Genomic DNA, 23,930 nt, shown 5'->3' with positions numbered 1-23,930 from the left:
GATTGGCCAGGCAGCGCTGGGGTCTGGAGGGGGGGGGGGGGCCCGCGCCGCAGCAGATAGCGGCGATCGGGCAGGGGCCGGCGGCGATCAGAGTGCTGGCGCAGCTAGCAAAGTGCTAGCTGCGTCCAGCAAAACAAAAATTATGAAAATCGGCCCAGCAGGGCCTGAGCGGCACCCTCCGGCGGCTTACCCCGTGTCACACACGGGGTTACCGCCAAGGAGGTTAAATAAGTCTGATGACCTCACTACTTAACATAAACCATTAAAAGGGTACTGCCATGTAAAGATCACACCTCATTCCACTAGCATTGAATCAAATATCAGCTATGGGTGGGTTTTCCATTCCTAAAACACCAGTGTATAATGAACAATAATCAGTGCTGTAAACTGGCTTCCTTATATACCTTCTACTAAAATTATGTATGTAGCAATGTTTACACATATATTTTTGTTGTGTTTTTAGGAATCACATATTACTACAGAAGAGTTTACAAAAAAGGTATGTATGTGTGATGTTTCATTCATACAGAAATCTTTTAGTCCCAGCCTGTATCTAGCCCCTGTTCTGTTGCACCATCCAAAGGACGGTACTGTTAATGGTGGGGGTAGTGTGTGAGATATTAACTGCTTCCACACTGACACATCATGTTTCTACGCCTCTCTGGACTTCACTTAAAAAACAGGGGAGTAGATACACATATCCTCAGTTTATAAGTGGCGCCCCACTTGCACGTGCACCTTTCCCGTGACAAACACACACACACCGCGGCAGAGTATTGATCGGTGGATGGGAGCATGTGCTCCCAAAGCTGATTAAAGTGCCTGTAAGAAATGATCACCAGCATCAGCAAGATGCTGGTGATCAAAGTAAAAGTAAAAACACACAGATACACATTACTTCCTGTGCACTATTCAGTACCTTGTATCCTGTGTACTATTCAGCAAGTGTGGGAATTTCTAGCGGACAAAAAAAAAAATACAAGCACACTACATATAAATTACATAAATAATTACAATTCCCATTATTGATTAACCCTTTATTACCCCATCCACATTATTATCAAAATAAAACACTTGTAATAAAAAAATTGAAAGCATTAATATATATATATATATATATATATATATATATATATATATATATATATATATATATATATATATATATATATATATATATATATATATATATATAGTTATCTTAGATTAGAGACTCAGATTTTTTAATATGTATGTCATTAGGGTACATTCCTGTTATTTTTACAAATAAGGGCTTGTAATTTATATAGTATTAAGAAACACAAAAAAGGAAAAACCCTTTATTTCCAAATAAAATATTTTTGCCATACATTGTACTAGGGACATAATTTAAACATTGTAATAACTGGGAAAAATGGGTAAATAAAATGTGTGAGGTTTTTCTATTGTGGCAGGTTTTATTTTAAGACTATAATAGCTGAAAAGTAAGAAATTATTAAGTTTTTTCATTTTTTTCGTATTCTTCACTTTAAAATGCATATAAAATAAAATAATTCTTAGCAAAAAGTGCCACTCAAAGAAAGAAAGCCTAATTTGTGGCAAAAAAACAAGGTATAGATCATATAGCTGTGATAAGTAGCAATAAAGTTATTGGCAAATGAATGGGAAGAGTGTTACTCTGGTTTTTAAGGGGAAAGCCCTTAGTGAGGAAGTGGGTAAAAGTAGTCTATTTGTGCACAATACAATGGCGTAGCTAGATGACTGAAGACTTTTGGGCAAGCACTGCAATGCCCCAAGCCGTATATCGTCCCTCCAATAATGTCACACTACCACACACTCAGTACTATCCCCTCACAAGTCCTGTCTCGCTTCTTAGTGCTGACACACACACACACACACACACACACACACACACACACACACACACACACACACACACACACACACACACAGAGAGAGACACACACACACACACACACACACCTCCCGTTCCCATATAGCATCCTGTCCCCCAGTCAAATGTCAACTACTATCTATGAACAACTTGAAGGCTACTGGCTACCACTATTCTTTTTTTACATGGTGGTAACCATTTATAAAAGTGTTTTGTTTTTGCTCACCCATGCAACCTTCAAAGTATTTATCAGGACAGAGGTTGTGGTTTGCCTCTTCCTGATATATATGAACAAGACTGACAAATCACATCAATCCTTAACCTCTGCAGGCTTTATTATATATCAAGCGGGAAGGGAAGGGGAGTGGCAGAGGGAGTTATATTTTTATCTTTAAAGTGAACCTGAGATGGTTCACTAGCCCATATTTATACTTACTTGGGGCTTCCACCAGACCCATGAGCAACGTGGCCTCCCTCACCGTCCTCTCCAGCTCCTCCGTTCTCCTGCAATAACTTCCGATAACCCGGGCAGTCATGGGCTTCAGCGCATGCACATCTCGGCCACGCGCACACCCAGTTATTGTTTAAAAGGAAATAAATATGGCAGCCTTCATATTCAGTTGTCCTTTAAAGAGAACCAGAGACGAAGCACCCTCATGTATTTTATTACATTTATCAGTGGGAACATGACAGTAAATACCTACCCTGCTTTTAGTTTCATTGTTATCTGCTTAATTAGTCTATTAGCAGCTGTGATAAGAATCCCCGACTGGCTCAGTCTAGGTTTGACCTGGAATCATTATAGCTGAGTCACTCTTCTGTGGAGTCTTTTCATAGGAATGAAACTACAGTCATCATCAGTATCTAGTGCACACAGAGCACACAGGGATCATATTGCAGCCACAGAGCTTCTCTCTCAGCAGGAGCTGGCTCAGTCTAGGTTTGACCTGGAATCATTATAGCTGAGTCACTCTTCTGTGGAGTCTTTTCAAGTCCAAGGCTGCCACCTCCTGGCTTAGATTTCCTGCTTTGCATACTGAGAGCTGTGATGACATGGGAGAGCCAGGTCAAACCTAGACTGAGCCAGCTCCTGCTGAGAGAGAAGCTCTGTGGCTGCAATATGATCCCTGTGTGCTCTGTGTGCACTAGATACTGATGATGACTGCAGTTTCATTCCTATGAGAGACACTTCCTACAGGCAGCTGTACATCATACCAAAATGAAAGCACACAGATGAAAGGCTGCATTTAGCCTAGATAGCAGCATAGTCTCATATAGCCTAGACAGCACATCCAGAACAACTCATAACCCAGAAGGAGAAGGGATATGAGCCGGCGGCCATATTTGATTTTTCCTGGAGCAATAATGGATAAAAAACACTAAAAAAGGCACACCAGAGCGGCGAAATGATCAGGTAGAGCATTTATTATTTACAAGCTATCGACTGATATGTTTATTTTGTGTGAAACGTTCATCTCTGGTTCCCTTTAAGTGGCATAGGGAGTCATAACTCTGAGTGTGGTGGTTCTTGAAGATAAACTGCATTGTTGAACAAGAACATTTACATGGCCAGAGTGCCATACCCTCAATCCATTAACACTTTATTGAGTTTTCTTGTAACAATATAAATACATAATACCAATATATATTTTACAGGGGCACTCTACTTTGTCTTTCGTTTCAGTAATAAGCATATACATATAGTACTTAATAATTTGTTCAGCTGTTCTTTTTTTTTTTTGTTTAAATGATGCTCACAGCTGCAAACATTTGAAATAGCCAACTGAAATCTAACACTGTTATTTAAAGCGGACCTGAACAAAAAAAAACTCTTCATAGTTACGAAGAAATTCACTACTGCATGTTCTGGGTGTGTTCAGGGATATCAGCCTGTCTAATTAGCTATCAGTGTGAATCAGGGCTGTGAGCTGTGCCTGAGCTGTGCCAGGGCTCTTAGATAATAAGTAAACACTGAAGCTTAACCCTTTCAGTGCGCCAAGGAATGTGCATGACGTTAACACTTCAAAGGTTTTTTTTGGATTTCCATAAACTATGATGAAGACATTTTTTCCACTAAAGGTTATCATTAATCTTATCTTTAAAAGCAGACAGGAATTTCTGAGTTTAGTTCTACTTTAACCTCCCAAAATCTTCATTCTTGAATGTATTATATTTTATAGGGTATGCCCGGTACAGTTGGAAGACCATTTTTCCTTTTTAGGGTAGGTTTTGTAGGTTTTGCATGTATTTGTAGTCTGTGCTGCATGCTTTAGTCTTCTATGCTTCTAGTGGATGGATACCAGTCAAGCAGTATATTAATCAAAGTAAGAAGTGGATAAGATGTGGTGAGACATACTGTATATGCTAATTCATACAATAAATCCTATATGAATTCAAAAAAGTTCCAGTTATCACAATTTTATTAAAGGACTTACGAGGCCAAATTAGTCAAAAAAGTTAATTACCTGTATAATCTTTTACTGCACGGAGGACGCCGTCCGCGCCCTCCGTGCCGATCCGCCGGGTCCCCCCGCTCATTAGCCCCCCGGGCCGGCTCCTGACCCCACGGCCCGGGCCGGGCTCCCCTGCCTCTCCCAAAATGGCCGCTTCCTCTGGCCACGGCTGCGCAGTCCGCATAGCCGCGAATGCGGCTACGCAGCTCTAGGGCCAACCCTCCCCGATCCACGCTACATAGCGTACCAAGTTCTTGATAGAGTTGAGCTGATCCAGCACACCAAAAAGTGGCAAATGCAGATGCAAATCAAGGATATACAGAGAGGAAGCAAGCTAGAATAGCAAGAAGCAGGTTCAATTGCAGTTCATTTGCGTGAGTAGCATTGTGAAAACAAGCCAATGTAGCGAAAAATAGATGAGCAATATCGCGTGTATATGGTAACAGTTTTCACCAGACCATGACCGTAGTTACAACTTGCCTGCGCCCTTCCTAGGCAAAATGAGACAGTGTCCAAGAGCCAATACTGTCAGTCCTGTATGGAAGATCCAGGAGAACCGGACCCAGATCCCAGTGTGTGGTAGATGCAGTGGGGCGGAGTGGAATCCCATGCAGGCATCACTTCTGACAGCTTCCTTGGGGGATTGTGAGGAGGGCATACTAGTCAAGCAGGTCATTTTGGTGTGGCTGATTTAGGTGCGGAGCTTCAGCTTTACTGAACTGGTGCCAGCACTATATAAACCCAAAAACTAGAAAACAGTATAGTTGTGGGCACTTGGTACAGGTCCCATGAGGAGTACTATTATCATGGTCTCCAATCCACCTAATACTGTCTGTGGAGCAGTGGGCTGTGTGCAAGACTGCAAGTCATTGGATCTTATAGCTGTTGGTGGGTGCATAAACCATCATTACAGTGATGCTTAGCAGAGTCCCCAAGGCTTATTCACCAAGACAGATGCAAAAAGTGGAGCAGTTGCCAAGAGCAACAAGTCAAGTTTTAGCTGTTAAAATGAAACATTTCATGTGAAGCTCTAGACACCAGCTCCACTTTTCTACTAGGTTTTTATGTATCAAACTATGTAAATCCCCTTTTCACTAGGGCACATTTATTCAAATCGGTACAAAGACAAATGGAGCAAGATTGGTGTAAAAGTGGAGCAAATGCACAGATCAAGTGTTTTTAGCACCTGTCTTAGTAAATGTTCTCAGTAACTCTGCTAAAAAATCATGTGAATCATTATAATGGTAAATTAAAGTTTAGACTCACACAGACATATGGCAACACCCATAAGATCCAAAGATTTTCAGACATCATCCACAGCTCCTTCCTCCCGTACATATACTGTAGTTACGTTGCAATTTCATTGACAATGGAACCTATTATCTAACAAAGTTCCAGATCTGTCCTAGGCCTAAATAGTTCCTCTTTCAAATGTGTCTTTCATACATATTTAGTAAAATAATATACCTAGTATTGCTACAATTTAGTATGACCAAGGTTAGTGTTGTTCACTTGTCAGCACTCCTCCTCTCAGTCAAAAGGCTTTATTTAATAGTATTTGGAAGCACCTCAAGCTCCGTCTCAGATTCACTCATGTAGGCTTGTGGATCACATTCCAATTTTTTTTTCTAGTGGCACTGTGCTACATAATGAAAATGGAGACCCATTGTGCCACTTTTTTGTGTGCATTAACATAGCAGCCAATGAAAATTCATAGCAGCCAATTAAAATTCACTTTTTATTGCTACATTACAGTAAAGCAAAATCTGGCTATTGTGGATTGCATAAACACTGATTCTTCTGTAGTAGAGATGGGCCGAACGGTTCCACGCGAACTTCGGTGGTTCGCGTTCGCGTCCCGCTGGCAAACCTTTGCAGAAGTTCGGTTCGCCCCATAATGCACCTTGAGGGTCAACTTTGACCCTCTACATCACAGTCAGCAGGCCTAGTGTAGCCAATTAGGCTACACTAGCCCCTGAAGCCCCACCCCCCTTATATAAGGCAGGCAGCGGCGGCCATTACGGTCACTCGTGTGCTGCCTGTGTTAGTGAGAGTAGGGCGAGCTGCTGCAGACTGTTCTTTTAGGGAAAGATTAGTTAGGCTTAACTTGTTCCTGGCTGGCTGCATACCTGTTCTGTGAACCCACCACTGCATACCTGTACTGTGAACCCACCACTGCATACCTGTTCTGTGAACCTGCCACTGCATACCTGTTCTGTGAACCCATCACTGCATACCTGTTCAGTGAACCTGCCACTGCATGCCTGTGCTGTGAACCCATCACTGCATACCTGTTCAGTGAACCTGCCACTGCATACCTGTGCTGTGAACCCACCACTGCATACCTGTTCTGTGAACCCATCACTGCATACCTGTTCAGTGAACCTGCCACTGCATACCTGTGCTGTGAACCCATCACTGCATACCTGTTCAGTGAACCTGCCACTGCATACCTGTGCTGTGAACCCACCACTGCATACCTGTTCAGTGAACCTGCCACTGCATACCTGTGCTGTGAGCCCATCACTGCATACCTGTTCAGTGAACCTGCCACTGCATACCTGTGCTGTGAACCCACCACTACATACCTGTTCTGTGAACCCATCACTGCATACCTGTTCAGTGAACCTGCCACTGCATACCTGTGCTGTGAACCCATCACTGCATACCTGTTCAGTGAACCTGCCACTGCATACCTGTGCTGTGAACCCACCACTGCATACCTGTTCTGTGAACCCATCACTGCATACCTGTTCAGTGAACCTGCCACTGCATACCTGTGCTGTGAACCCACCACTGCATACCTGTTCTGTGAACCCATCACTGCATACCTGTGCTGTGAACCTGCCACTGCATACCTGTTCTGTGAACCCATCACTGCATACCTGTTCAGTGAACCTGCCACTGCATACCTGTGCTGTGAACCCATCACTGCATACCTGTTCAGTGAACCTGCCACTGCATACCTGTGCTGTGAACCCACCACTGCATACCTGTTCTGTGAACCCATCACTGCATACCTGTTCAGTGAACCTGCCACTGCATACCTGTGCTGTGAACCCACCACTGCATACCTGTTCTGTGAACCCATCACTGCATACCTGTTCAGTGAACCTGCCACTGCATACCTGTGCTGTGAACCCATCACTGCATACCTGTTCAGTGAACCTGCCACTGCATACCTGTGCTGTGAACCCATCACTGCATACCTGTTCAGTGAACCTGCCACTGCATACCTGTGCTGTGAACCCACCACTGCATACCTGTTCTGTTCAGTGAACCCGCCACTGTATACCTGTTCAGTGAATCCGCTACTGCATACCTGTTGTGTTCAGTGAACCCGCCACTGTATACCTGTACTGTTCAGTGAACCCGCCACTGCATACCTGTTCAGTGAACCCGCCACTGCATACCTGTTGTGTTCAGTGAACCCGCCACTGTATACCTGTTCTGTTCAGTGAACCCGCCACTGTATACCTGTTCAGTGAACCCGCCACTGCATACCTGTTCTGTTCAGTGAACCCGCCACTGTATACCTGTTCAGTGAACCCGCCACTGCATACCTGTTGTGTTCAGTGAACCCGCCACTGTATACCTGTACTGTTCAGTGAACCCGCCACTGCATACCTGTTCAGTGAACCCGCCACTGCATACCTGTTGTGTTCAGTGAACCCGCCACTGTATACCTGTTCTGTTCAGTGAACCCGCCACTGTATACCTGTTCAGTGAACCCGCCACTGCATACCTGTTGTGTTCAGTGAACCCGCCACTGTATACCTGTACTGTTCAGTGAACCCGCCACTGCATACCTGTTGTGTTCAGTGAACCCGCCACTGCATACCTGTTGTGTTCAGTGAACCCGCCACTGCATACCTGTTGTGCCCAGTGAACCCGCCACTGCATACCTGTTGTGTTCAGTGAACCCGCCACTGTATACCTGTACTGTTCAGTGAACCCGCCACTGCATACCTGTTCAGTGAACCGGCCACTGCATACCTGTTGTGTTCAGTGAACCCGCCACTGCATACCTGTTCTGTTCAGTGAACCCGCCACTGTATACCTGTTCAGTGAACCCGCCACTGCATACCTGTTGTGTTCAGTGAACCCGCCACTGTATACCTGTACTGTTCAGTGAACCCGCCACTGCATACCTGTTCAGTGAACCCGCCACTGCATACCTGTTCAGTGAACCCGCCACTGCATACCTGTTGTGTTCAGTGAACCCGCCACTGTATACCTGTTCTGTTCAGTGAACCCGCCACTGTATACCTGTTCAGTGAACCCGCCACTGTATACCTGTACTGTTCAGTGAACCCGCCACTGCATACCTGTTGTGTTCAGTGAACCCGCCACTGCATACCTGTTGTGTTCAGTGAACCCGCCACCGCATACCTGTTGTGTCCAGTGAACCCGCCACTGCATACCTGTTGTGTTCAGTGAACCCGCCACTGTATACCTGTACTGTTCAGTGAACCCGCCACTGCATACCTGTTCAGTGAACCCGCCACTGCATACCTGTTGTGTTCAGTGAACCCGCCACTGTATACCTGTTCTGTTCAGTGAACCCGCCACTGTATACCTGTTCAGTGAACCCGCCACTGCATACCTGTTGTGTTCAGTGAACCCACCACTGTATACCTGTACTGTTCAGTGAACCCGCCACTGCATACCTGTTCAGTGAACCTGCCACTGCATACCTGTTGTGTTCAGTGAACCCGCCACTGTATACCTGTTCTGTTCAGTGAACCCGCCACTGTATACCTGTTCAGTGAACCCGCCACTGTATACCTGTACTGTTCAGTGAACCCGCCACTGCATACCTGTTGTGTTCAGTGAACCCGCCACTGCATACCTGTTGTGTTCAGTGAACCCGCCACTGCATACCTGTTGTGTCCAGTGAACCCGCCACTGCATACCTGTTGTGTTCAGTGAACCCGCCACTGTATACCTGTACTGTTCAGTGAACCCGCCACTGCATACCTGTTCAGTGAACCCGCCACTGCATCCCTGTTGTGTTCAGTGAACCCGCCACTGTATACCTGTTCTGTTCAGTGAACCCGCCACTGTATACCTGTTCAGTGAACCTGCCACTGCATACCTGTTGTGTTCAGTGAACCCGCCACTGTATACCTGTACTGTTCAGTGAACCCGCCACTGCATACCTGTTCAGTGAACCCGCCACTGCATACCTGTTGTGTTCAGTGAACCCGCCACTGTATACCTGTTCTGTTCAGTGAACCCGCCACTGTATACCTGTTCAGTGAACCCGCCACTGCATACCTGTTGTGTTCAGTGAACCCGCCACTGTATACCTGTACTGTTCAGTGAACCCGCCACTGCATACCTGTTGTGTTCAGTGAACCCGCCACTGCATACCTTTTGTGTCCAGTGAACCCGCCACTGCATACCTGTTGTGTTCAGTGAACCCGCCACTGCATACCTGTTGTGTCCAGTGAACCCGCCACTGCATACCTGTTGTGTTCAGTGAACCCGCCACTGTATACCTGTACTGTTCAGTGAACCCGCCACTGCATACCTGTTGTGTTCAGTGAACCCGCCACTGCATACCTGTTGTGTTCAGTGAACCCGCCACTGCATACCTGTTGTGTCCAGTGAACCCGCCACTGCATACCTGTTGTGTTCAGTGAACCCGCCACTGCATACCTGTTGTGTCCAGTGAACCCGCCACTGCATACCTGTTGTGTTCAGTGAACCCACCGCATCAGTGCGCATACCTGTGCAGTTAAGTGAACCCACCTACCTACGTGAGTGCACGCAGTGTGATATACCACTCCGTGCATACCCGATATGGACAAAACAGGTAGAGGAAGAGGTAGTGCCAGAGCCAGAGGAAGGCCACCCGGCAGGTCTGCACGAGGTCGTGTAAATGTAATTTCGTGTGGACCTGGCCCACAGTACAGTGCTCGGAAGAAGGCACGTCCCATCACCACCCAAGATTGTCAGGACCTGGTTGAGTATTTAGCGACACAGAACACCTCATCTTGCTCAGCCACCAGCGCTACTACTAGCACCACTTCCGCTGCATTTGACACTTCGCAAGAATTATTTAGTGTTGAAATCACTGATGCACAGCCATTGTTGTTACAGCCAGATGAATTTTCACCAGCTCATATATTTGAGTTACCCGGCAACACTATGGATGTAACGTGTAAGGAGGATGAAGGACCTACTGATGGTGCATGTTTGGATTTGTCTGAGGCAAGCGAAGCTGGGCAGGATGATTACGATGATGACGATGATAGGGATCCTCTGTATGTTCCCAATAGAGGAGATGAAGAGGGGGACAGTTCAGAGGGGGAGTCAGAGAGTAGTAGGAGGAGAGAAGTTGCAGAAAGAAGCTGGGGCAGCTCTTCGTCAGAAACAGCTGGTGGCAGTGTCCGGCACCATGTATCGCCACCTATGTACAGCCAGCCAACTTGCCCTTCAGCATCAGCTGCTGAGGTCCCCATAGTGCCCACATCCCAGGGTGGCTCAGCGGTGTGGACATTTTTTAATGTGTGTGCCTCAGATCGGACCAAAGCCATCTGTTCGCTCTGCCAACAAAAATTGAGCCGTGGAAAGGCCAACACTCACGTAGGGACAAGTGCCTTACGAAGGCACCTGGAGAAAAGGCACAAACAGCAATGGGATGGCCACCTGAGCAAAAGCAGCAGCAGCACACAAAAGAAAAGTCACCCTCCTTCTCCTCTTCCTCCTTCAGGTGCATCATCTGCTTCTGCCGCTTTCTCCCTTGCACCTTCACAGGCACCCTCCTCCACTCCGCCTCTGCCCTTGAGCGGTTCCTGCTCCTCTGCCCACAGCAGCAGTCAGGTGTCCGTGAAGGAAATGTTTGAGCGGAAGAAGCCAATTTCGGCCAGTCACCCCCTTGCCCGGCGTCTGACAGCTGGCGTGGCGGAACTGTTAGCTCGGCAGCTGTTACCATACCAGCTGGTGGACTCTGAGGCCTTCCGTAAATTTGTGGCCATCGGAACACCGCAGTGGAAGATGCCAGGCCACACTTATTTTTCGAGAAAGGCCATACCCCAACTGCACCGTGAAGTTGAGAGGCAAGTAGTGTCATCTCTTGCGAAGAGCGTTGGGTCAAGGGTACACCTGACCACGGATGCCTGGTCTGCCAAGCACGGGCAGGGCCGCTACATTACGTACACAGCCCATTGGGTGAACCTGGTGGTGAACGATGGCAAGCAGGGCGCAGCGGACCAAATTGTGACACCTCCACGGCTTGCAGGCAGGCCTCCTGCCACCTCCTCTCCTCCTGCTACATGCTCTTCGCTGTCCTCCTCCTCCTTGGCTGAGTGGCAGTTCTCCTCTCCAGCTACACAGCCCCAGCTCCGCAGGGCCTATGCTGCATGCCAAGTACGACGCTGTCACGCCATCTTAGACATGTCTTGTCTCAAAGCGGAGAGTCACACTGGAGCAGCTCTCCTGGCTGCTCTTAAGAAACAGGTGGATGAGTGGCTGACCCCGCACCACCTGGAGATAGGCAACGTGGTGTGCGACAACGGCAGCAATCTGCTTGCCGCTTTGCATATGGGGAAGCTGACACACATACCCTGCATGGCACATGTCATGAATCTAGTTGTTCAAAGATTTGTGGCAAAGTACCCTGGCTTAGCGGATGTCCTGAAGCAGGCCAGGAAGTTCTGTGGGCATTTGAGGCGGTCTTACACAGCCATGGCACGATTTGCAGAAATTCAGCGGAAAAACAACATGCCGGTGAGACGCCTCATTTGCGATAGCCCGACTCGCAGGAATTCGACCCTGCTCATGTTCTCCCGCCTGCTAGAACAGAAGAAAGCCGTCACCCACTACCTCTACAACTACAGTAGAATGAAACAGTCTGGGAAGATGGGGATGTTCTGGCCCGACAACTGGACACTGATGAAAAATGCATGCAGGCTCATGCGGCCGTTTGAGGAGGTGACCAACCTGGTGAGCCGCAGTGAGGGCACCATCAGCGACTTAATTCCCTACGCTTACTTCTTGGAGCGTGCTGTACGTAGAGTGGCGGATGAAGCTGTGAATGAGCGTGACCAGGAACCGTTACGGCAGGAACAGGCATGGGACCAATTTTCATCAGACCCAGCTGTTTCCTCAACACCTGCGGCAGCACAGAGGGGGGAGGAGGAGGAAGAAGAGAAGTCATGTGCAGAAGACGAGTCAGACTCAGAGGATGATGGGCAAGGTGTTTCTTTGGGGGAGGAGGAGGAGGAGGAGGAGGGGACGGCGGCAGGAGAACACCTGCAGCAGGCGTCGCAGGGGGCTTGTGCTGCTCAACCTTCCCGTGGTATTGTTCGCGGCTGGGGGGAGGAGGTTGACTTACGTGACGTCACTGAGGAAGAGCAAGAGGAGATGGAGGGTACTGGATCCAAATTTGTGCAGATGTCGTCTTTTATGCTGTCCTGCCTGTTGAGGGACCCCCGTATAAAAAACCTCAAGAGGAATGAGCTGTACTGGGTGGCCACACTACTAGACCCTCGGTACAGGCACAAAGTGGCGGACCTGTTACCAACTCACCGGAAGGTGGAAAGGATGCAGCACATGCAGAACCAGCTGTCAACTATGCTTTACAATGCCTTTAAGGGTGATGTGACAGCACAACGCCAGCAAGGTACCACTGCCACTAATCCTCCTCCCGTGTCCACGCAGTCAAAGACAGGACGCTCCAGCAATCTCATGGTGATGTCGGACATGCGGACGTTCTTTAGTCCAACGCCTCGCAGCAGCCCTTCCGGATCCACCCTCCACCAACGCCTGGAACGGCAGGTAGCCGACTACCTGGCCTTAAGTGTGGATGTAGACACTGCTGTGGCCAGAGCTGTCCCAATTTGCCATCCAACTTCTCTCCTGCCCTGCCGCAAGCGTCCTGTCAGAAAGGACCTTCAGCGCAGCTGGAGGCATTGTCACAGAGAAGAGAAGTCGCCTAAATCACAAAAGTGTTAAGTACCTTACCTTTATCAAAATGAATGAGGCATGGATCCCGGAGGGCTGCTGCCCGCCCCAAGACTAAGTCAGTCCCCGCACACACACAGCATCTCTGCCTGCACGCCGTGTGACTGGCTGCCTGGCCTGGAGTCTATAGCACGACTTGACGATTCCCTGGTCCACCATTGGTGCTTGCCATACACTACCTCACAATGAAGCAATGACCGGCGCCTAGATGAGTGTCTCGGGGGGCACACAAAAGATAATAAGGTCGTTGCTTCATTGTGGTCAGACCAAATTTGATCAGCTGGACAGTCACTGTTCTGTCATTCAGCTACATCAGCCAGGCGACCATATGGGCTGTAAAGCCACCAAAACCTGCACTCTCGCCATGGTGCGCACCAGTCCAGCACGGCCATCACTACACAAACAGCTGTTTGCGGTGCGTTACACGGTGAGTTTGGTGTGTCAGTGTGAAGCAGTACCTTAATTACACTACCTGATTGATGTATACACATGCAAGATGTTTTAAAGCACTTTAGGCCTGTCATTTAGCATTCAATGTGATTTCTGCCCTTAAAACGCTGCTTTGCGTCAAATCCAGACTTTTCCCTGGGACTTTTGGCATGTATCCCACTCCGCCATGCCCCCCTCCAGGTGTTAGACCCCTTGAAACATCTTTTCCATCAGTTTTGTGGCCAGCATAATTATTTTTTTTTTCAAAGTTCACATCCCCATTGAAGTCTATTGCGGTTCGCGAACCTAAAATCGGAGGTTCGGCCCATCTCTATTCTCTAGGTGGTGACTCCTAGATAGGCCCTCAGTAGGGTTGATAAGGCAGGCCAAGGAAATCACAGTGTTCGTGTCTTGTGTGTTACGATTCTGCACTTGGCTTGGCAGCCTCCATGTGAGTGTCTGCCACATTTATAAACTGCAGTGCCCTTCTTATGGTTAGGGCAATAGATTAGGGAGGGATTATGGCTGAACCAAGAGAACCACTGTGGCTTACTATGTATTTGCAAATATGCAGAATTAATCCTGTTCTTTAAAGAAGTCATCAGCCGTTTTAAGCCCCCCCCCCCCCAAACTACTTAGGCGTGGCTTCCTCCAGCTCCTTCCCAGCAACATGTCCCACCACGCAGCTCCGCTCGCAACCCACAGTCCCCGCAGCCCGCAGTACAAGGCCGACCCCACCTCGGGGACAGCCTTGTACTGCGCCTGCGTGAGCGCCGCTGTCAATCATGGCCATGTTGTCCGTGGTGTACTGGGCAGGCACAGAACTACTGTGCCTGCACAGTACACAGCAGACAAGGTGGCCGTGATTGACGGCAGCACTCCACTGTCCTGAGGTTGGCCTCAGTACCAGTGGGGACACCGAGCCATGGGCAGCGAGTGGAGCTGCGTCATGGGACATGTAGCCGGGAAGGAGCTGGAGGATACCACAGGTAAATAGGTGAGGGGGAGGGGCTTAAAATGGTTGATGACTCCTTCAACAACAATTAGAGGCAGTGTAGATTTTTATTCTTGTGTTTTCTGGCTTATTGTGGATTACATCACTTTATGCATTATCCTTTCTTTATACACTCACTAAATCATTGAATATCTATGTACAAGTTAGCAATCTTGACACAAGTATAAATCTTAAAGAATGCTATAACTAATTTAAACATTTCTCTCCAATATAATCCACTATCACTTTTTTCCCTAACAGCCCAGAAATGGAAGAAAGGTTTCCATCGATGAGCACTAGCATTATTCTTAAGGTATATATATATGTTGTTGTTAATGTGTATGTGAAGGACTCTATGGGCTCGATTCACAAAGCGGTGCTAACCCAGTTAGAGACTTTAGGCGTGATAACCATTGCACCACGCTGGTGAAAAGCCAGTTTAGGCGTGATAAGTTTAGGAGTGATAAGTTTAGATAAGTTTAGATCATGCACAAAGTCCCGCACGCAAAGCAGCGCCATTAAATTCTATGCGAAGTGCACCAGACTTTGCTAGTGCAAAACTTTTGATCAGCTGTGCACTGCGGTGCTAACCCAGTTGGTGCTATAGTTATCACGCCTAAACTTATCATGCCTAAACTTATCACACCTAAACTTATCATGTCTAAACTGAGTTTAGGCGTGATAAAGGGCTTTTCACCAGCGTGTTAACTGTTAGCACCGCTTTGTGAATCAAGCCCTATGTATTTTTGTAAAAAAAAAATTGCAAATTGGCGACTGTTGGGCACAGCACAGTTTGAAAAAGGAAATCAGTATTTGTCATCTTGGCTTCGTTGATTTTGAAGCTGGACTGTCACTAGTAAGTAGTGCCATACTTAATGACAAAAGTGGACAGATCTTCCTCCCATGATGTCCCCAACCTAACGTGAAACATACTCCACCAACATTAAATTTACTTTCCATAGCGTACCCATATCACACATCATACTTACACCTCTATAATTTTATCAAACCCTACCCCACCATACTCTCCATAACTTACTTAGTCTTAACCCCCGAAATCTGTTGAACCTATACTTTAGCTATAACAGAAAACTGATTACAAATGATCATTCCAGCACATATACATAACTCTAAACTTTGTACACAAGCTAGACAAAACTCAGCTGAAACGGCCATTCTGGACACTCTCTGCCAAGATTCCAGCATCTGTACAGGTGTACCCAAAGCTCATTTAAAGATCTAGAATAATGGACCTTTAATTGACAGCAATGGCCAAGCACATTGTTCTTCTCCGTGGAAGATGTTCTATCATGCAATTCACCATGGTTTCTTCTACTCTCTTCATAACCTTGCCCAGCTGAAGCCAAGAGATGATTCTGTATGAGCTCAGGCACACAACTGTCACACTAGGAATGGAATCCTGATCCCTACAGGGAACAGTTACTTGTAGTGTGTATGTAGCTACTACTCTAGAGGAATCCCTGGCTGGAATCTCCCTCTCTCTCTCTCTCTCTCTCTCTCTCTCTCTCTCTCTCTCTCTCTCTCTCTCTCTCTCTCTCTCTCTCTCTCTCTCTCTCCCTCCTTTCTGGAGTCTGGAGGTAAGCATGTCCTTTCCTGTCTTGAGTCTTTCTCTTTCTGTTGGCCTGCATTATGCACTATATATACTGGTAGGTAGAGATGGTCAGTGAGATTCAGCAGGAAGTGCCTTTGATTGGCCTAGTTTAAAGCTGCATATAGGTTACATGAAATCTGCATACAAGCCAACATTATTTGTATCTCATTGTCGAACGCGAGCCGAACGCAACGTGATCAAGGCCTGAGAGAAGTTTTGCAAACTGATCAATTGAAGTTTTTTTTTTCAGCTCTGCATTCAATGTCGACCACTTTTGACTGATTGGATTACAAGGTTCAGAATGGATTTGCAGATCATTTCATTAAAATTTAAATAGACTGATCTATTAAACAGAAAAGATGACACATGGTCAGGAGCCAATGAAATTGGCTCCTGACCGAGATGTGGGTGGGTGCAGCAACCAAACAGAGGCAAGGACGGCAAGAGTGCGTAGCAGTGAATCATTGGAGTCTAAGTTCTGTCAGATCTCACTGCCACCAGCAGAATGTAGAGATTCCAACTACGTCGGTCCCGAAGTGATTATTGGACCACTACAGGGAAAAAAGTAAGCAGTTAAAATCTGACAGGACCATCAGGTTTTGGACTGGTCCATCTCCTCATGAGGGATTGTCAGTGTTTTCTTTCTTTTCAAATGCATTTCCTGAATGGCAGTTGCTAATGGTGGCCACTAATGATCCAATCTTTTTCATCCAATCTTACCATTTCTATGTAATATAAGGTAACTACCTGAAGTATCCATTCAGTATATTCACTCAATTTACCCTTATACTACATAGATTTGGTAAGATTGGATGAAAAAGATTGGATCATTAGTGGCCACCTTAAGTCTAACTGCCAAAATAGTGTGCAAGTGAATAGGGAGGCTGTCTGGTATCTTACTGTTTTGGCAGTTAAACTACCGCTCAGGAAATGCTTTTGAAAACAAACAAAACTCTGAGAATCCCCAATGAGGTGATGGACTAGTCCAAAACCTGTCAGCTCTGTCAGATTTCAACTGCTTACTCTTTTAGCTATAGTGGTCCTTTAAATACACAAATTAGTTGAGAAGACACTGCTACAGTAAAGGCTTGTTCACACTACTACTACACGTTTTTGGCTTTTTGTTTTTGCCCGCGTGCGGTTTTTAAAAACGCCCCCGACCGCGTGGATAATGAATGTCTACGAGAAGGTTCATATCAGCGTGGGTCGTGCGCTGTCTGTTCAGTAAAGTGGTGCCGGCACCATTTTTGAGGCGTTTCCACCTCAATGGAAAGTATAGGAGAAACGCAAAACGCTTAAAAAATCACTTTGTGTAGTGATTGTGCTTGCATTTTTAAGAATAAATATATTGTATTTATTCTTCTCTGGGTCAAAGAGTTCACTTCCTAACTTGCAACAGGGAGTGAATTACAAAACCGCTCAGAAGAAACGCTTAGAAAACCACTAAGCACAAAAACAAATCGCCCACCCAAGCACCTGGAATCTGAAAAAAAGGATGCCTCAAAAAAAGCCCAACGCGGACGGACATGCGAACGGAACACAATGTGAACAAGGCCTCTCTGTGCTGTTTGTTGTTTGAATTGTTACATAATACTCCCACAGGCTATGTATTTAGGCTTTTGGATATCTGTCCTTGAGATATCATGTATCAAAGGCTATTAAAAAGTTAATACATACCATAATTCACCTTAGTCGTTAAGCAGTAAAATCACATCTGTGCTGATGCAATGTTCTTCTGCCCCAACAGACAGTCTCTCTTGACAGGGATGTCTGACAATTCCCCCGAGTGACAGATTAGCCCCCAGTTACCTGGTGTTCTGACTGGGAGGCCTGGCTAATATCAACTCAGCCGCACTTTCCCCTACCAGAATGCAATTCTCTCTCCTCTGCACATGGAGAGTGGGAGAAACAGAGCATCAGCATGGGTCATGTGACCACATAGCTTATTGCTGAAATGATGGTGTTTATAAACTCTTTAATCACTTATAAAATATTATTTAACTGTTGGGGAATGGGGGGTTGGCGAGAAAGGGGGTAAGAAAAATGTATATGTGGAAATTTGTATCATAGCAAATTACTGCAGTAACTCTGTGCCTAATGTCTGCACCAGTGGCGTAGCTAGAAATTATGAGGCCCCAAAGCATTCTTTTCATGGGGCCCTCAGAACTAGACGCTCTTGAGCAGTGCCATGGGCCCCTACCCTATGGATATGAGTTGATTGGGCAATTTACATTCCCATGCAATGTACACTGTGCAGGGGCGTAACTAGGAGCCACCAGGCCCCCCTGCAGAGATTCTGAGGGCCCCCCCTGGGCCCGCTCCGTTCCATTTTGGGGGGCTGGAGGGGACGCAGCATGAGGGGAAAGCCATGGCCACACTCGGCGGGGAGGGGGGACGGTCCCCCCATCCCTCACCTCGGGCTCTCCCCTCTGTGCTCCCCTCCAGCTTAAATTAGTGTCTGGGCAGCGGCGGGCAGCAGGCAGATACATACCTTCCTTGCGTTCCACCGCGGATACTCCTAGCTCTAGTGTCTGACGCTACTTCCTGTTTATACAGGAAGAGACATCAGACGCTAGAAAGAGGAACATTCCCGGTGGAATGCAAGGAAGGTATGTATCTGCCCGCTGCCCAGACACTAGTTTAAGCTGGAGGGGAGCGCAGAGGGGAGAGCCCGAGGTGAGGGAGGGGACCGTCCCCGCTCCCCGCCGAGTGTGGCCATGGCCTTCCCCTCATGCTGCATCCCCTCCAGCCCCCCAAAATGGCCCTGAGCGGGCCCCAGGGGGAGCAGGGGCTGCAGGCCCTATTGTTACGCCCATGACACTGTGTATAGTCATTGAGCTAAGAGACAAAGTCAAAAGGTGGAGAAAAAAAGGATAGTTAATAGTGAACAACATCAAGTACAACCTGGGCCCCCTCTGCTCCAGGACCCCATAGCATTTGCTATGGCTGCTATGGCTATTGCTACGCCCCTGGTCTGCACTGTGTCATCTGCATGACATAGCCCTTTTTTATCATGTATTCCTTTTTACACTAGTGACTTTTACATCCGTAGACTGAGCTGTGTTGGTTTGGTTCTCTGCAAACAAACCACTTATAAATGGTTAATTTTTGTCACATATAACTTTTGGTACTCACATTTGAAATCATTCTTGGCAAAGGTCTGGATAAGGATGTATAATGTGTAGGATGATTCAACAATTCTATAGCCTAAAGTAATATACAAATGGGATCCATTATACACAGTGCTTGAAGCCTAGAATGTTTTAGTGGAGTAAGTACAGAGACCCTTGTTCTGTGTTTGCTAACTGTGCAGCGATGTAGGCAAGAACACAGATTCATGAAAGTAATGTCTGGTATCGGTACCACTAGTTCATCGTGACTATTTCAGCGTGAGCGGTGGTCAGCAATGCAAAACAAGCATTGCAGTGGTTGTTTCTGATGAGATCAAATAAATATTGCTGCTATAATATGGTGCATGGCGGATCAGTGTTCACTACTAATCACTATTTCAATGACCACTTCAAGCAAACGTACTAACCTGCAATGATTTCATCCCGCAGTATCCAGTAACACAAACACTACCACAATTTATATAGATTACCTCTTGTCTTATCTCCTTCAATCAAAAGCTCATATGAGAAAGACATTTCACCCAAACTCCATCTCTATGTACTTACAAGGTGTGGGAATCATGGCACAGTTATTCCATCTCTCTGTGTTTACAAGGTGTGTGGTGTGTGGTACTGTTATTCCATCTCTCTGTACTGACAAGATGTGCAGTTCATGGCTCTGTTATTCCATCTCTGTGCACTAACAAGGTGTGCGGCTCATGACACTTATTTCATCTCTCAGTACTTACACTGTATGTGGCTCATGGTACTGTTATTACATCCCTATGTACTTACAAGGTGTGTGGTTCATGGCAGAATTATTCCATCTCAATGTACTTGCAAGGTGTGCAGCTCATGACAGCTGGCGTTGTTATTTCATATCTGTGCACTAACAAAGTGTGGGGTTCATGGCAAAATTATTCCTCCTCTATGTGCTTACAAGGTGTGCAGCTCACAGTACCGTTATTTCATCTCTGTGCACTAACAAGGTGTGTAGTTCATGGCAGAATTATTCCATCTCTATGTACTTACAAGGTGTGCAGCTCATGACAGCTGGCGTTGTTATTTCATATCTGTGCACTAACAAAGTGTGGGGTTCATGGCAAAATTATTCCTTCTCTATGTGCTTACAAGGTGTGCAGTTCATGGCACTGTTATTTCAAATATCATTGCTGCTGAACATACTTTTACGGACATGCACTAGCCCATTGATCTGCAAACTCGGCCCTCCAGCTGTTAAGGAACTACAAATCCCACAATGCATTTGCCTTTATGAATCATGACTGTGGCTTTCAGATTCCCGCAATGGATTGTGGGACTTGTAGTTCCTTTTCCTTCCTGTAGTTCCTCCTGATTTTGTATATTTATTTATTTTGTATAGTGTACTTTCTTCTGCATAGATGTAGATACAAACTTTTTTCTTTTTTGTTTGTAGAATTCGCTGAAGATGTTCTATGTGGTGAAAAGTGGCATTTCAAGGGATTCTCCATATTGCATTAATGATTGTATGGACACATGGGTAACTCCAGTGTTTTGCACCAAAGAACAGATTCTTTACAACTTCTCACCAGAAATGTATTATTTGTTATTAAAAATATAAAATAAACTTTTTTTTTTTAGTTGTCTACGTGCTACAATTCAATGTTCTAGAAAAAAAAACAGCAAAATTACAGCATATATTTTCCACTGTTTCTTTCACTTCACATATTTCTTATGTAAATTGCAGCTGGATATGAAGCCCAACTAAATGCAAAATAGAAGTTTATGAATTCTAGAAGCACAGGTTTAGAATGAATTATAAGTGGTGTAGTGGCCACACTGGCCAGCACTCTCCTCTTGCAGTGCTAGGGTCACAGGTTTGAACTTTAACCAAGACACTATGTGCGTGGAGTTTAAGGGCTCGTCTCCACTAGTGCGGCGTGCGTCTCGCAGACGCACGCCGCACTGAGCCAGTGGGCGGGATCGCAGGCTAATCCCATGAGCCGTGCCATGCACGGCTATGGGATTCGCAGCCTCCGCGGTGAATTCTGCGGGGGGGTTCCGGGTGAATCGCTCCCGCAAGCGTTTCTGCCGCGGCGCCGTCATCCCCTATGGCAGAGTTTCCCCGTGCGAATGATGCGCGGGGAAACTCTGCAGAATCGCCGGCGAAACCGCCCTAGTGGAAACGGGCCCTAAGTTCTCGCTGTGTTCTTGTTGATTTCCTGCCACATTCCAAAAACATACTTTTTGTTTCCTCTCAATCTGGCTTTAGACTGTGTAGGGCAGCAGTAGACAGAGACTATGGTAATATTCGCCAGTTAGCTCCTCTGAGGGACAGTTAGTGACATCACTATAGACTTTGTAAAGTATTGAAGAACATGTCAGGTCTATAAAAATGCATAATTATAATAAGAATTACTTTTGTCACTGCAGTCTCCAATTTGAAAAACCTGTTATAATACTGAGCTTTCCTCCAGCTGTTCAGATGCAAGCCCCCTGAATTTTTCTTGCATAATATTCAGGAAGGGGTTCTTGAAATTCTGCTTCCTGTGACCTACAAGTCTACAGCAGATTGTGCCAACTCAGTATGTGACACAAGCACATGTCTATCTCTTAAAGGAAACCAGGGATGAACGATTTGGCACAACATAAACAGATCCCCTGATAGATTTTACAAAATAAATACTATACCTAGTATTTTTGCCGCTCTGGTGTGCCTTTTTTTGTGTTTTTTTTACTATAAATCCACGCAAAACACAGTTTATCAGAAAAGCATATTATTTAGTAGGCTTTGTGTAAAATGAAATCACCATTTCTAAAAACCTCTTATAACTAACAAATATAGATAAAAATAACAAACGTTTTTCAATATACCCTTACTCCTCCCATCTCATCCCAGCTCTCTGTGATGCTGTGAATATACAGAACAGGAAAGCAAAGCCAGAAGGGTTCAGGCTTGGGTTTGATAAGACATCAGAGAACACAGACTCAGATATAATGATTCCTGAGCAAAGCCAGACTGAATGCTCAGTCGGGGATTTTATCAGGGCTGATAACAAGCAGGCTGAGCAGTGAAAGATGAAACGGAGAGCAGGGTAGGTGTTTTCTCTAATGTTCCCACTGATATGTATGGTTAAATACATGAGAATTCTTCATCTCTGGTTCACTTTAAGCATATGACTGAAAATGGATGGAGTGGTTGGAAAACTATATGGCTGAAAAAAACAAACAAACATATTTTGGGTCCCTATGTCAGTCTTTCTCAATCGGGGTCCCCTGGAACCCCAGGGTTCCTTGAGTACTCTGGAGGGGGTTCCTTGGCATTTCTCCCTTCTCTCCCCTCCCCCCCCCCCCATCGTGGGGGAATTATGATAGAGCACATTGAAATAGAGGATACTGTAAAAAAAAAGTACTAAATTGGGGTCAAAATAATAATACGCACATCAATAAAAAGCACCAGAATAAGGAGATAGTATAATGAGGTGCACTGTAATAGGTGGAAGTAAAATAAACAGCCACACCTACATTTAAAGCACATGCCACTTGCAAAATAGATGCAAAATAAATGCAGGGGTTCCTTGAGATCCCAAAAAATATTTTCAGGTGTTCCCTGAGATCCAAAAATAATTTGTAGGGTTCCTCCAGGTTAAAAAGGTTGAGAAAGGCTACCCTATGTATCTCCTCTCTTGACTGATCCCTATGTCACATGTTCATGATGCCAGGGGACAGGAAGCAGAGGAGATTCAATGTTGAATCATATTGTTGGATGTTCTTATTGCACTTGGCATTAACTATAAAAATGTTTACAGTATGTACTTTTTGTAATAGAAACGATTATGCCAGATTTTTTTTTTTAGCAGAAATTCACTGAATGGATTAAACATGACATTTTAGTGCTGCATTTAGCTAGAAATGCTCCTCGTGCTTGCTTGTTTAGTTACAAATGTATCTATCTACAATGTAACAAACAAACACTGCTCTGAGATAACAAAGAGGGCTTCCCTGGCAGGCTTTTCAGAGGTCTAATTGCATTCCAAACAAAGATACATTTGTGACTAAAGATAAGAACAGATGCGGATTCCTAGTTGAATCCAACACTAAAATGTCATGTTTAACCCATTCAGTGAATTTCTGCTTAAAAAAAAATCTGGTATAATAATTTCTAAGCTGTAAGTAATCTTTTAAAGCAAAGTTGTAATGCTGGGTGTTAAACCGCTTTAATCAAACTGAGTCTGAAAGAACAGGGAACAAAAAAACATGAGCGTTTATCAGATTCTATAAAATGAATGGCATGAATACTTGGCATTCATCACTAATGGGTATTTAAAAGTAGTAATATAAGAAAGGATCACGTCTGCCTCTTCCTAGCAAATATACATATTTTATCAGCTGCTGTTGCTTAGCTGCACATCTACAGAGCATACAGTGATGTATTAGTTGTGCGCCTGGGAAAAGAGAACACATTAAAGCGTGTTGGCTATCAATTCTGTGTTGGCCAATTAGGGAT

At 45.7% G+C, this 23,930-nt stretch overlaps 1 protein-coding gene across 1 annotated transcript in view; it reads left to right on the top strand.

Annotated features, from left to right (window-relative positions):
* Nucleotides 1-21,004, top strand: part of NMS (neuromedin S) — a 37,265-nt gene extending 16,261 nt beyond the window's left edge. Inside the window, exons 7-10 of the mRNA XM_068266022.1 lie at nucleotides 464-499; nucleotides 4,054-4,095; nucleotides 14,984-15,035; nucleotides 20,880-21,004. Of these exons, the coding sequence (XP_068122123.1) occupies nucleotides 464-499; nucleotides 4,054-4,095; nucleotides 14,984-15,022 (117 nt within the window). The 3' untranslated portion in view covers nucleotides 15,023-15,035; nucleotides 20,880-21,004. The remainder of the gene's footprint in view (nucleotides 1-463; nucleotides 500-4,053; nucleotides 4,096-14,983; nucleotides 15,036-20,879) is intronic.
* Nucleotides 21,005-23,930: the final 2,926 nt, after the last annotated feature.

This window comes from Hyperolius riggenbachi, chromosome 2 (genome assembly GCF_040937935.1).
Source record: "Hyperolius riggenbachi isolate aHypRig1 chromosome 2, aHypRig1.pri, whole genome shotgun sequence".
Taxonomy (NCBI): Eukaryota; Metazoa; Chordata; class Amphibia; order Anura; family Hyperoliidae; genus Hyperolius; species Hyperolius riggenbachi.
Note: the sequence above shows the minus strand (reverse complement) of the source record. Positions and strands in the feature narration are given on the sequence as shown.